The 15,462-nt window shown below is 34.4% G+C and overlaps 1 protein-coding gene and 1 long non-coding RNA gene across 2 annotated transcripts; one reads left to right on the top strand and one right to left on the bottom strand.

Annotated features, from left to right (window-relative positions):
• Window positions 1–9,184: 9,184 nt before the first annotated feature.
• On the top strand, window positions 9,185–11,728 carry LOC110633986 (light-harvesting complex-like protein OHP2, chloroplastic). The gene is made up of 2 exons (XM_021782844.2): window positions 9,185–9,746; window positions 11,384–11,728. Exons 1-2 carry the CDS (start codon window positions 9,295–9,297, stop codon window positions 11,496–11,498), a joined length of 567 nt encoding a protein of 188 aa, XP_021638536.2. The 5' UTR covers window positions 9,185–9,294; the 3' UTR covers window positions 11,499–11,728.
• Window positions 11,729–12,179: 451 nt separating this feature from the next.
• Window positions 12,180–14,729, bottom strand: LOC110633987 (uncharacterized). Its single transcript, XR_002490926.2, has 2 exons — window positions 14,056–14,729; window positions 12,180–12,613 (listed from the first exon to the last, which is right to left on the bottom strand). It is a non-coding gene; the product is annotated as an uncharacterized LOC110633987 (long non-coding RNA).
• Between the last annotated feature and the right edge of the window lie 733 nt (window positions 14,730–15,462).

The following is a 15,462-nucleotide window of genomic DNA, read 5'->3' as shown; positions in this document are numbered from 1 at the left end:
TAAATTTTGATGCATACTCATGTTCTTATATGAAAATGAAGTGATATATGTTGGTTAGTGGTGTTAAAAATGTGTTCTGATATTTCTAGTGCAATTTGAAAATTTTTGGGTCTGATCTGACGTGAACAGTATTCTGCAGAATTTAATCACAGTAGCATACTAATCTGTTTGCTAATTTTTCTTGTTTGCTAAGTGCTTTACCAATGCTCATAATTTTTCGCTGGCAAACTGGTACTCAGGTCTGATTGTATTGAAACTCTAAAATTATTTTTGCCTGAGCATCAATCCAGTAGTCTTAAAAGTCATATTACTTAAATACCACTTTATTTAAAGCAATGTCTCATTATGTATTTAGAGGGCAAAATAGACTTTTCATATATTAATTTCTGGCACAGGAATCAAAAATTTGTAGAACCATCAGTCTTCTCTGCTTCTCCACTGATACACGGTATCAATCACTCTACAAAATTTCCATTTGTCTTTTCAAGTTTAAATTTCAAAATTTTTCCTTTTCCGACGCATCCCAAAATCTGATTGAACTTATCACTTCTCCATTGATTAACTTGTTTCATTCACAACCCTCTCAACCACCATCTCCTTCATTTTCTTTAAAAATTGCCGAAACTCATTTGCTCTATCACAAAGCTTTCTTCTCGCATTCTTCAAAACAAAAAAATCCCTAAAATTTTTCTTGCTCATTCCCCGACATTTCACTCTCTCTTTTAAGGAAATCAGTCAAGATTAGTTCTTTTTGGGTTAAGTTTTTTCGATACATTCTCTCCTTCTCTCGCCTTCACTAATTATCGTTTGCTCTACAAGTATCAGGTTGTTTTTTTTTTGCGACATTGTTGTGGTATTTATCTTTTTATATGCATCTTCAATTTTTCTTGAAATTAGTTGATGGGTTTTCTTATTTTGAGCATTTCCACGACAATAAAATGCAGTGTTTGTTAAAATTGTAAATTTGTTGTTGATATTCTCAAGAACCTTAATATTTCTTACTGTCAATCCTAAATTTTTTTTTTAAATACATGACATTGTATCAAAAATGTGTTGATATACTTCTAATAGTTATACATTGGTTGCTTACATTGTTTATTTTGTGAACCTAGTATCATCTATCCCTACTGCCAACTTTTTCTGATTTGGTCATGGCACGGTCAAAAGGAAAAGGAAAGGAAAAGGTTACCACATTGTCATACCTTACCCCTCTGTAAGGCATCACATGATCTCGTAGAATACCTAATGAACTACCGCACTTCATCTACCGATAATTCATTAAGTACCCTACAAGGGATTTTAAAACAATTTTCTTATTTTTGATAAGTAGTGAGCAATTTCTAATAAGTACTTAAAACATGTAGTTAAACTAAAACTAGTTAATATTTTTGGCCCATTTTATTTTTACGCAAATTTTATAAAAATTTTGACAGAGTTCCCTCTGTATTTTGAGAAACCAGTTCTTCAAATACCTGAAATAAAAGCACTTCCAATAATTTTCTAACCACTGCTTCAAATTCATATTCAATCTCAACCAATTTCTCAAATTCACAAGTTCAATAATTCTCAAAATATTGTCAATCAATATCATTCATATTTCAGTTGAAACAAAACAATTTAGATACATTATTACAACATTTACATTAAGAGAGTTTCAAAACTACAATATATATTACAACTTATACAAATTTTATACAAACTGCTCAAGACCCACTTTTACATGCCCATACATTCATGTGCAATATATACATCAAAAGGAGTATTTACAGTTAGGGTATAAATTATACCCGAAGACTTCAAGCTGATAACTCCACACACCTCAGCAGCTCAGTCTGCTGCTCCTCTAATCTCTGTATCTGCGATAAAGAATAAAGCTATCGCTGAGTACTAGGACTCAGTGGTGCACAATATACTAAAATAATCTTTATGCAAAACTTAAAGCACATTTATTCAAAGATTTGGCTAAACATGAAAATTAAATACAAATCATGCATTGTGAGATTTTAAATGTAAACCAAGTTCATTTCAAAGTATCAAAACACATTTCACAAAACCCACAGCTAGATCATGCCATTCGAAACAAATAAAATCTCAATAGCCAGAGGCTAAAGAGAAATCACATGAATCTCAATAGCCAGAGGCTAAAGAGAAATCATATCACAAGGCTAGCTAGCTCAAATATATGGATATCCATTCACATCCTCTTCTACTGGCACACCTCAACACTTCTCCAGAGAAGGAATCAAAATTCGAAACTAATTACCCCCACTAGTCGTGCTAGTGAGGTGTTCAAATATATGGTCATGACACTGTGGTTTCAAAACTTATCTTAACAATTTGCTAAACATTGTCATTTCAAATATACACAATAACTTTCACAATTTAAATCAAACATCATAAGAATTCTATAATCAAATATTTCACATTATTCAAAACAATATGCAAAAGATGATTATAAAAGTATATGTTGTGCACAAACCTCAAACGAGTCGCCTGTTGGCCTTAACTCTACTCCCTGGGTTCTGTCCCGGTATTCTTTTCCACTGATACACGCAATTTTACAATGTTTCAGTACTAGAACTTAAAATAAATCCAAAATAAACTTAGCTCCACATTTACCTAGCTCTAACGTGTTAAATTCGACGTTCTCGAAATTTTGTGTTTTGGGTTACTATTCACTGTACTATTCTAGTCAAATAGTTGACTTTTTAAGGCTTACTAGGTATGGGAACTCTAACTTCACCCACATACCACATTTTGGTCATTAAACTTATTGGTTTTGGTCATTTTCTCAAAGTTTAGGTCATTTTGGCAAAATTGCCAATTTTCGATTTTGGTTCTCCGAAGTTGCACTGTTCCATTGGTCGATCTACTGTTGGAATTTGACAAAACTTCCTTCATAGAAAATGTTCCTTATTGTCTTAAGTGTATTCTCATTTTTGGATCACCCCAATCAGAGTTTTGTAACTCAAGTTATGACCAAAATAAAATTACTGTTCACGTGCACTGTTCATGCTGCAATTTTGATGCTGGCAGATTTTTGATCCAATTTTGCTCAGTAATTTGATCAAGTTAAGTCCATAATTTGGTCTAACTTTCTTCATATGAAATGTTCTACTATGTCTTATGTTTCCATCGGTTCAAGAATCGCCTAAATCCGAGTTTTCTAGAGAGAGTTATAGCCCTTCAAACATTACTGCTCAATGGTAATTCTGCAGAGTTGCAGGTTTGATAAGTCAACTTTGCTCAATAATCTGACTAGGTTAGTGGCATAATTTGGGGTGACGTTCTTCATGAAAATTTTAGATCTATATCTTATCTAATTACGGTTAAAATTTCAGGTCAATTTGACCTACCTAGCTCGAGTTATGACCAAATGAACAGTTACTGTTCATTTGGTCAGTTTGGTGCAGTGGCAGCCTGCTCTCATTTCACTTTGGTCAATTGTTTCACTAAGTTTTGGTCAGTTTTTGGCCATGGTTCCTTAATGAAAATTGTGCTATTTTATGTCTATTTTCATCCCCAATTGGTGGCATATCAATTGGACTTGTAAAATTTGAGTTTTGGTCCTTCAAAGTGGGTTTGGTCATGCTGCCAGTAGCATGACCATTGGACCTACAAATTTGGTTCTCATTCCAACAATTCCCACACATCTCTTTTGGTCATTATTGACCATTTTTCAGTCCACAATTGGTCAAAGATATCATTTATGCATTTCTCCAAATTTGGTTCACAAACCCTAGCATTCAAAACCCTAACTCATCACTTTCATGCATTTAACTACTTCTAATGATTTTAATGTTAATCATTTAACTAAGTAAGGTTTCTAAACTCATTCAATTGCATCATATTCATGCAAACCATACTCCTCTCAAGCTGCCCGAAAATTCAGTTTAATTCTTCCCCCATATTTGTTTCATTTAAATCAAGTTCTAAGCTCACTTAATTACTTAAACATGCATTTGAATGGAAGAATAGTAAGTTAGTATACTAACCTCAACTTTAATGCCAATTCTCCAATTTCTCTCCTTCTTTCTTCTTTCTTTCTTGTGCTTAAGTTGAGATTGCAAGGTCTAACAAGGTTTTTATGGGATTTATGAAGATTAAGTGGAGCAAATTAAGCTTAAGTGTAAGCTTAATGGAAGAAATTTTCATGGAGAAGAGAGGGAGAAGGTGGGGCGGCACAACATGGAAGAAGAAGTGATTTTTTGTTTTTCTTTTCTTTTTTTTTTCATCTTTATCCCTTTTTGAAGACTAAAATTCCCAAATTAATAAAATAATTAAATTAAACCTTTATGACATCATACATGATGTCATCCCTTTGACTTTTCCAACCTCTTTCCTTTTCTTTTTTTCTATTTATTTTTTTTCTATTAGTTCTTTAATTTAATTCTCGATTCCGAAATTTTCTTTTCTCCGATTTTATTTGACAGTTAGGTCAGGAGTCAGCTCTCGGGGTCAATTGACCAAATTGCCCCTCGCCGATTCATCCCGGTTTGCAAATAATCCAATATATCTTCCGGCTCCCTGACCTAATTATTTGACTGGCTTAACAGTTCTTTTTCATGATTTTCTCTTTTCCACTGTGTTCATAAGGGTCCTAAGGACCACAGCGTCACTTTTTACAGTTCGAAATTTGAGTTTAAAACGACTTCGCAGGCGTTTCTGAGGAGGTCACTCATCGCTGTGACTCTCGGCTCGTTTAACTTCTTATGTTCTGTTTTTCTTGTTTATACTTAACTAAACTAATTGAACATTACTAATTATTTGTGTTTATGGCTTCTCAAATTGTCTTAAGTGTGGCCCTAATCCCATTAATTGTCCGGACCGACACCGGCCACCGGAATAGTGAAATATACCAGGCTATGCAACGGGGGTGTTACACACATCCTCATCATCTTCAGATTCTACCAATGCCAGTGTCCCTGCATCACCTCCTCTATAGAGAGAAGCTCCTCTAGTCATTGGAAAATCAAAAGAAAAGTCCAAGAAGAGGACCAGTAAACCTGTCCAAGAAAAAGGTTCTAAGAAGAAAAAGACTTCAAAAGCTCCAGTTGTGCTTATGGAAAGGGCCATTCATGAACCAAGGTACATTTACTGGCCTACTTTTAATGAAGTCTCTGTTCCTTTACAGTCTCTATTTGAATATCAAAAATGGGACAAATTATGCTCTAATACTGAGGGAATATATGTGGATTTAGTTCAAGAATTCTACAAAAATTTGAGAGTTGATGATGCTGAAAGTGATTAATCTTTTAAGGTTAAAATGAAAGGAAAAGTTTATGAGGTGACAGTAGAAAGGTTAGCCAGAGCCCTAGGTATCCCAAACAGTGAGAATAGAATCTGTTCTCACAAAGAAGTATTTGCTGTTGGAGTGTTCAATAAAAGAGATTTTGAGGCAGAGGTATTTAAAGGAGAAGTGAAAGATAAGACTAGCATCACCCATGCTCACCAACATATCAAAATCCTTCATAGCTTCATCATTTATGTGCTGAATCCTAGAACTGGTAGTCTAAACTATTTAAGCACACTTGATCTCTGCATAATTTGGCATATTATGAATGAAATTGAGTTTAATATTGCCTACTTTATGCTGAAACAAATTATGAAATGGAAACCACCTTACAAACTATCCTATGCCCATCTTCTTAATGGCCTATTTAGAGACTTTGGGATATCCCTAGAAATTGAGAAACTTAGAACAAATATGATCCCAATTACAAGTCTCAGAAAAATGATGATGGCAGAAAACTAAGTTTTGAACAAGGTGTTAGTTCTAAGGGCAGTGCAAGTGGTGCTTTTGATGTTGAAGAAATTCTGGAAGAAGTGAACAATTTAAGGCAATTTCAAGATGTTTTTATGAATGCACTTGATTCTAATATTGATGGAACTTTGATGATGATGTATAAAATTGTGGATGAGCTATCCAAAATCAAAGTTCATTTGGGTCTTTCAAGCACTGAAACTGGAGAAACCAGTAAGGCTGCTGCTACTGGTTCTGTTCCCCAAACAGAAGAAGAAGAAGAAGAAGAAGAAGAAGAAGAAGAAGAAGAAGAAGAAGAAGAAGAAGAAGAAGAAGAAGAAGAAGAAGAAGAAGAAGAAAAGAAAGAAGAAGAAGAAGGAGAAGAAAAGGAAACAGAACAAGAAGAAGAGGAAGAGGAAGAAGAAGAAATTGAAAAAGAGGAAGAAGAATCCGATGATGGAAATGGAAGAGGAGGCAGCAAAGAAGGAAATGGAGATGACATGAGTGACTCTGCTTCTGAGCCAGAACTACAGACTCCTGCTCCTGCTGCATCTGCTAAAGGAAAGGCAAAAACAGCTAAAGAGGAACAAAATAGTAAGCAGAAAGAAAAAACTGGTAAATCATCTGGCAAAAAGGCTAAAACTAGCAAAAAGCCTACTGTAGAATCCGGTGTTGTTGCTGCATCTGAGTTAGTTGCCGGCTCTATTGTACCTTTAACACCTGGAACTGCAATGGCTACTGAAGTTCTACAAACCCTAAGTGATAAACTTGTCAAGCCTAAAAGGGTAAAAATGGCTGCTCCGAGACAAATCAGAAGAAGCTCTAGGCTCAAAGAATAGATCACCTTACTAGATGCTTACTGATTTTATTTTGTCTGACAGTCTGTTTCTTAGTTTGCTACTCTGTTTGCTATTTTTAGTTTTAGTTTTTTGGACATTAATTAGTTATCTACTATTTTGTTCACTGCACTTAAACTGAATTTTGATTTATACACATGAGTATGTTTTCTCCCATGTTCTTTTGATGCTGAAAAGGGGGAGAAATGAATGAGTGATCTTGTTGATATAACTTGTGATTAATATATTGTTGATATAGCTTATGAAAATATCTTATGCATATTTAGTTAGTATTTTAGTCACACTGCCTAAAACTCCTTGTGACAAAAAATGTTTATGAATATTTCATTGAAATTATTAAGGGGGAATTATTTATTAATATGTGTTGATATAAGTACATACATAAGGGAAGTTATTCCCACATATACATTCATACACATACTCACACTTGTCAATTCTTACATGGTGATTCAATTGAGTTTTGCCATCATAAAAAAGAGGGAGATTGTTGACCCCATGAGCTCAAAGGATCATAGATTTTGATGATAACAAAACTCAACTAGAATCAAACTAACATTGTTTTAAGTGTTATGCTTCTCAAAGAATAAAGAAAAAAACTCAAGGAATTCATGATGGATTTGTGCTTTTAAAGAAAGGATGACATTTTAAGATAACACAGGATAAATCAAAGGAGATAAAGGAAGAAAGGGTTACCTTCCAAAGCTGTATTGAAGATCAAATTTGAAGGTACATATAGTATAGAAGTTAGTTTTAACTTTTAGGATTGCTTGTGAAAAGAATTGAGGAGTAGAAACCAATGATAGTTATTTTTAATCCCTCAATTTTTTTTATCCTAAGTTTTCAAAATATCATCAATTGCCTAAACGTATTTGATTATGATTTAGTGTAAAGTCTTAAAGTTTTCAAAGTTATGCAAAAAAGTTTTCCTGATATGCTAACTAGTTTGCTACTAAGTCTGGTATGCTAGCTGGTTTGTTAATTGACTAAACTCTGTACAACATCACAGAAAACGAAAAAATAACGGCTATTTTCTTGAAATTTGAAATTGCAACGTTCAAATGAGTTCTCAAACGGTCAGAAGTCCAAAGCTATAAATACACTTACTCTTGGCCATTTTGCACTTAATGAAAGTCTCTTTACTATTCCTAACCTTTTAAGATCATTAAAGCTTTCATTTAAAGTGCTCTAAATTGGTTTTATTGCTCATCATTGGCTTACCTACTCATCTCTTCTTTATAGATTCTGTTGTATTGAGTGAGATTGAGTTTTAAATACTTTTTTAGCATTTATGAGATGTTATTCAAGCACCTATTGAAGCTTGATTGTGAAAAGTGTTTGTGATAACACTTGGTAAAAGTGTGAAGCTACTTGTAAAAGCTTTAGTGAGAAGATTTGTAAAGGGCTTTTGTCTCTTACCTTTAAAAGAGAATAATAGTGGAGTGAATACTCAAAGTGGAATCTTTGAGAGAGTGGATGTAGGCTAGTTGAGCCGAACCACTATAAAAATTCAGTGTTCAATTCTCTCAACTCTTACTCTTTAAATTTATGCATTTTTATTTTTGGATTGAAGTATTTTTTGCTGAGTTGAAAATTGATATTGTTTTCTGTCAACATTGCTACAAACTGAGAAATTCTGTTTACTGTTGAATCTGTTGATATCTGATATAATTTGACTACTGCTATATCTGCTGTCAACTGATATATTCTGTTTACTGTTCTGTTTGTTGTGCTGTGATTTTATTCAGATTACTGAAATTCTTACTGAATGCCAATATATCCTGTTAGATCAGTATACTGAATGCTTATGAGTCAACTTTGTATCAATTTATCAATTGAGCAATATTGCACATATTTCACAATAGAAAATTAGGTTGAACCAAACTATAATTTTTTAAAGGTTTTGAGTAATAATCAAAAAATTATTTTAAAGTCCAATTCACCCCCTCTTGGACATATTTTGGGCATCAATGTAAATCGCCAACTTTTTTTTATTTGTTAATTCATTTTAACTCATCAATCGTTTTAACCCACTAACTTATAAATACATTATTAAAAAATAAAATTAGTAAATATAACCTTAATTATTTACTACATTAGAAATTTCTTATTTTATAATAATTAATTTTTTATTATTAAAATTAATTTAATTTATAAATTTATATAATAAATTAAAAATATTATTTTATAATTATTTATGCATGATTAAAATATGTAAATTGTATGTAATATATTATTTTATAAAAATTAAAAGCGACGACCGTGTTAAAGTATATTAAATGAATTATATTGAATTGTGTAGATTATGTTGTACCTCGCATAAAAAAAAAAGTCATATTTATATTCAAATTTTTTATACGATTTATTAATCAAGTCTTATTTGTGTTGATCACATTCGTATTCGAGTCGCGAAATTGCCACTCCTATCCTAGACCCTCCATGTAATTTTAAAAAGTTTCATGGGGATTGTATTTGTTCAAACTTCACAGTTCACACGCAAAATTTTAGAGGCTGCAAGACGCCAAGATCATCTCTCCTGCAATAGACGGACAAAGCTAACTTTGTACCATCTCCGCGGTTGGCCGCACCTTATCCACACACACGTCTTCTGATTTTGATAACACCCACATACCCAAAACCCCCTAAAAACAGACTTAAGATAAGATTTGGAGAGAGAAACAGGAGAGAAAGAGGAAGATGACAGTGGCATCCTCAATTCCATGCATCAGAATCCCTAACCCATCATCATCATGCTCCTCTCCTTCATCTTCCTCTTCATCAGCAACCTCCTCCACTTCCTCTTGTTTTAGATTTTCCACAACTGTAAAGCCTTGTGCTGTGACCATCAGGAGCTCTCAAGCTGAGGGACCTATAAGGAGACCTGTGGCTCCTCCTCTTAGAGAACCCTCTCCACCATCTCCTTCACCTCCTTTGAAGCCTGTCCCTCCTTCTTCACCATCTTCTACGGTTGTTCCACCACCCAAGCCGGCTGCTCAGGTGGCTTTGGAGGATAAGAATGTGATCACTTTAGAGTTTCAGAGGCAAAAGGGTAAGGAGCTTCAGGAGTATTTTAAGCAAAAGAAACTTGAGGAGTCAGATGAGGGTCCTTTCTTTGGATTCCTTAGCAAGAATGAGATTGCAAATGGGAGGTAATACCATTTAAAATCAAGTTTTGTTATCTGGGTTTATGTGGATTAATTAGTTGGATTGAGCTTAGCTAAGCTAAGATTTATTGTGGATTTTGGGGCTTTTGGTAATTTTTTTTCTCATATTTTAATTGTTAAAATTGAATTGCTTCTCATTCGATTTGTGTGATTCACAAAATAGAAGGAAAACAATTGATATGAGCTCTGCCATAATATGTACCAGCACAGCTAGTTTCAACCAAAATCCCAAGCCCTAGGAAGCAATCCTGAAACTTATTCATGAACTCAAAAACTTTTTTCACTCAATTTTAGACAGTGCGTCCCCTAACCATTGTCCACTAGATATCAATGTAATTAGTGGCAGGCAGCTCCCAAACCTCACCTCACTTTTGTTCTCCTCCTTCTCTTCTGGGGCAATTTGCATTTTGCACCCTTTTATGTACCTTCTGCATGGCAGCAGTTTGCTCTTTCCTCCTGCTACCATCTCATTCCATTGCTGTTCTTTTCTAGGCTTTATTCCTCTCTTAGTAACTGTTAGTGACTCTCGAGGCAGCAATACGCCATTATAAAAATCCTAGAAGTATAGCAGTTGTGCTCAAACCCTTTAGTATTTTAGAGTTATGGACTAACAAAAATACATTACTTTCTGAAAGGATAGCGGACTCTGACTTCCTGATTTGGGTCTTCTGTAAGGAAACCTCTGTTTTAGGATTCTAACCTTTTAAGATCGAACTCAGAAGGGTCAACAGAGAGACTGAATTTGATTGGTTATTTCCTTCGCAATTATCTGTGCCAGAACCAGGATTTATTTCAATAAAGGACAAAGTTTTATGATTGAATGCACAGTAATGGATTAAATTTAGAAATTTAAACCAACATGTTGTTTCTGATAGCTGATTAATTTATGGCTTCCCTGTCGTGGCGTGAATTTTTGCAATTATTTAATCTGTGTTGCCTTTTTGCATTGTTTCATTAGTGATGGATCTCCTACATAGCTTAAATCCATTGTTGGGATAAATGATTCAAAATGAAGATGAATTCTAAGAACATCAACCAAATTGTCTGGTTGCCCATCCTCTTCTAAGTGAAGTCCAAAGCGAGGAAGTACTTACTAATGACTTTGGACGCTGTCATGATCATTGTTTGTCCTCAAGAGAAACTAAAGTGATATTACCATCCATTGTACTACCTGGGTGGTAGGAACCCTATTCTATCACAAAGATTTATAGTAGTTTCTGCCTGTGGTTGTAAATTTAGAACATAAATTCTTTGTGAGGTTTATGCGAACCAGTAACAATTGGTCATCTACTGACATAAATAAAGTCATTTTTTGTAATAAAAGAAATTCACTCTGGCACATCATTTTGCTTCTTCTAAAATATGAGAATTGAATGTTTCTATATATGGACTGGATAGGTAAGAATCTGCCATGAAATGCAGTTGAGGATTTTTAGAAAATGAACGTTTTATGATCAATCGCCTTGTATCCTAAAGTAAATCTTCGTAGTTCCTCTCTTAGCTACTTGTTTAGCTTTGCTGAATTTCACATTCTTAGATCAAGTTAGCTTATGTTGAGCAATAGTTTGATGAGCATAATAAGCCCTTTTGATTTGATGTGTCCTTTTTTTGTGGCCAAACAGATGGGCAATGTTTGGTTTTGCTGTTGGGATGCTAACAGAGTATGCTACAGGCTCAGACTTTGTTGATCAAGTAAAGATCCTTCTCTCCAATTTCGGGATAATTGATCTAGAATGATTCAAATTCTTCATCCTCAGCGACATGGACACTTTTTGACTTCTGTAATTGCCTTCTTGGTCTTCAAAGCCATAAATACCTTTTTAATTTCTGTAATTGATGTATCGTATCCACTATTCTGCAACTCCATTGGTAATTGGTTTCCCACATGCATCATCGATGGATTATCATAAACTGAATCCTTGCTATTCACTTGATTTGCAAGAATACATGTTTTTTAATTTTGGTTATTGATTGGACTGGTAGCTGAAGGTGCTCAGGTTGTCTTTATAGCAATTTTAGCACATGTCATACAGTTTAATGGGTGTCATAAGGGACAACTTTACCTCGCAATTTTGTCTTATCAGTCCTCGAATAACTCTCAGGAAAATCAGAAGGGTTAAGAATCTTTAGATCCTGAACTGTAAGGGCATTGTTCTGCCTAGCTTCAACTTTTGCCATATGATCAGCACAAGTTATTTTCACAAACAACATACTGAATGTTACAATCCCAAGTTACCTTCTAATATAAGCAATAATATATCCATGCCAGGTTTAGGTTAGGTTCTATCACCCATGATGAGTCAAATAGCTTCTTATGATTCAGTCTTTAAAATGAACAATCTACAATCACAATCCCAGGCTAAAGACAAGCTAAATACTCTCTCATCTCAGGCAGAGCATTATTCACTCAATTTGGCATTTCTCAAACTGCATCATTATCTTTTAAATGTCAACAACAGCATCACAAAAATGGCCATCGTATTTTCATCTTAGCATGAAAAATCTGAATTTTATACAAAGAACTTTTAAAGTACGCATCTAATTGTGAGTAACCCAATTAGAAGCCTAAAACCAATTAGTCACAATCCCATTCATTTGCATATAGCATATGCAAGAGTAACCAAAAACAACCCACATACTATACGCATTCCCTTTTGCAAATACAACATCCTCGCCTCAAGCCTTTCCACCCGAGCTTCAACATTTGCAATCCGTGCCTCCAACATTGCCATCTGTGTCTCCCACCTTGCATCTACACGTTCCATGCCATTTCCCGCATGTGTAGAATCTTCAACTTGTGATGAATCAACTTCCCAGGGCTGATAACGACACATTTCTATTCATTGCATATACTGCCATAATAGCAAAAATTTATTAAATTGTAATGATAAATATGGCACCCCAATTTCTGTTCATCCCAGTCAGCTCAAATCTATTTTTGCAAATCAAAACCAAGAACGTAAAAATTACATCCACCGAGTCAAAATCCTTGTGTCTTAACAATGATGCTAGCCAAAATCAAGTTGGCCCAACCGGCAACCCCAATGCTATTTCATAAAACATGATGATGGCTTGATTGAAGATTTCTACTATAAAATAAAGGGGCACAAGAGAGTAAGAAACTAATTCTCAATTGGTAGAGAGACACATTCTCGATTTTATTAGCCCTAAATCCAATACTAATTAGGAATCACAAATTCTTGAATAAACTTCTTAAAACAGGTAATCCTACAATCCCTAGTATTTCCTACATCACCTACTCTCGTTCAAATACCTAAAAGAAAATTAACATCAAATGAATATGTTTTAAATTTATAAAGACAAAGAAAACCTTTGTTTCATATCATTCACCATCAACATGATTATAAAACAAAACCTAAGAATATAACTAAATCATGGGTGATGATCTTAAACATGATGGAATTACACCACTCAAACATGGCAAAATTAGTGAAAGTAATCAAAATCTAACATGAACCTGCCTAACTAAAAGTTAGGCGATATTATGCAGTTCTAGAAATAGAGAAAAATAAAAAGATGACTTTAGATCAAGCTCAAGATGTGGAAACATAAACTCTAGGATGACACACTTTGTTGAACAAAGGTAATTGACAAACTCGAATTGCCACCACGTACGACAATGCTGACCGACTACTCCTGAGCAAACCCATAAACCTAAAGCTGAAATGGTCATTAACGTAAACCATAGTACAATTCATAAACCCAAATTGCCAAATTATAAAAAACTGCCAGAATATTCAAAACCCATTCCATTTGGTATTTAAGAAAAGAGAACAATATATGCATGTATATATCCAATGAACTGTAGCTAAACTATGCACCCTATTATTCCAATTTGAGTGCATTCTCTAAAATTTCCAGACCTAAGATCATCCAAATTTGTCAAGCATATCCCCATGGTAAAGATTATTGAAAAGTTTAGTTCAAGAGTTACAACTGCAGTTATTGTTAGAAGAACTTACGAAATACCAAAGTAAAGAAAAAATTTCCTTTCCAATGTAATGAAAAAAAGTAAAGAAAAAAAAAATTAGTAGCATTCATTAACTTCTAATGTCGTTCCGGAGAACGCAAAATCAACCCTATATATTGCGATGCAATTCTTAATTTAAGAACTTAAATTGACAGAAAGAAATTAAAGAGGGAGACGAGAAAAAGCCTAAAGATTTTCTCATGCCAAACTTAAACATGCACAGAGAGACCTAATCAATCCAAAATTTGTGCTGATTATAAACAACAAGAAGTAGAAAGAACAGCTGTCAGAGATGGGTAATACCTCCCTAAAGTAGCTTGAATGAAATCCAATGTCCAGAAATCGTCTGAATTAGATAAAAGGATTGGGGGGAAAGAGGGAGAATGATCAAACCCTACGGAAAGATGAAAACTTTCAGATCAGGAGCTATAAGGTAGCCCAACAAAATATCTGCCTTGCATAGAAAAGGCCCACGATTTAGCAGACCCATCTAAGGCCATGACAAGATCCTGGTAGACTACTGGTCCACTTCACTCTCTCGATCCATTTCATTCCTCACTTGGCGAAATCCCAATTGGGTTTGTCATTATCCAAATTTTACCAAAACGTTAAACAATTGTAAAATAAGTTTCTCGCAAACCTCGACGTATTGTTAAAACAGGCCTCACTCTTTTTAATCATGCATTTGTGCCAATAAAATTTTGGAATTATACTTTTGATACCACCGTGTACTTAATTAATTATCTGATCTTACCATATGAAAGATTGTTTGCTAAAGCTCCTGATTGCCATGAGCTTACAATTTTTTGTTATGCCTTTGTGATTGTGACTACAGCCATACTCAAAACACAATCTAGAATCTCGATCCCAGCAATGTGTTTTTCTTAGCTATAATGAACTGTATGAAGGTTATTATTGCTTGGATATTTTCTCTCAAAATTTCTTTATCTCCTGTTATGTCCTCTTGGATGAACAGGTTTTTCTGTATGTGAAGGCAGGTGATCAAGGCTCTTGGTTCCACAATCCAAGTCCATGGCCAGCATATCTACGTCCTTTTAATTTCCTGACTCAATCTATAATGATTTATTTTAAAATAAATCATTTATAAAAAATTCAGTCCCTCTCTAATCTTAGGAGTGGATGCATGGAATGAAAACCTTTTCTTTTATATTTTATTTTATTTTATTTTATTTAAAATAAAAATGATATAAACGTTGAGGCATCCTCTACTAACGACGCGCTACATCGGAGCCCGGGTGTAGTGATAAATATGCAAGGGTGTAGGGCATTCGGTGTGGTGTTAAGTAAGCAAGGGTTCCCACATTATGAACGGGTGTGAATAAAGAAGTTAGTCCATAGGACAGATAGTAGAATAAATAGTGGAACGGAACACAAGATAGACATAGAAAACAATAGAAAATATCATAGAAGGAGACCAATTAGGAAGGAGCAGGATAGGAGGAGGATCATGGTTGGTACTTGGAATGTTGGATCACTTACAAGAAAATTAATGGAGCTTGTGGATACCTTGGAAAGGAGAAGGGTGAATATTGCTTGCATTCAGGAGACTAAATGGGTAGGAGAGAAAAGTAAGAAAGTGGGTAATTCAGGGTACAAACTGTGGTTTACCGGAAAGGAGAGAAACAAGAACGGAGTGGGTATAATCATAGACAGATGAAAGACGCAGTAGTAGCTATGAAAAGAGTAGGA

This window comes from Hevea brasiliensis, chromosome 12 (assembly GCF_030052815.1).
Source record: "Hevea brasiliensis isolate MT/VB/25A 57/8 chromosome 12, ASM3005281v1, whole genome shotgun sequence".
Taxonomy (NCBI): Eukaryota; Viridiplantae; Streptophyta; class Magnoliopsida; order Malpighiales; family Euphorbiaceae; genus Hevea; species Hevea brasiliensis.
Note: the sequence above shows the minus strand (reverse complement) of the source record. Positions and strands in the feature narration are given on the sequence as shown.

Coding starts and splice junctions, on each gene's coding strand:
- LOC110633986 (XM_021782844.2), top strand. CDS start 9,295: ATGACAGTGGCATCCTCAATTCCATGCATCAGAATCCCTAACCCATCA. Junction 9,747..11,383: donor AATGAGATTGCAAATGGGAG/GTAATACCATTT, acceptor GTGGCCAAACAG/ATGGGCAATGTTTGGTTTTG.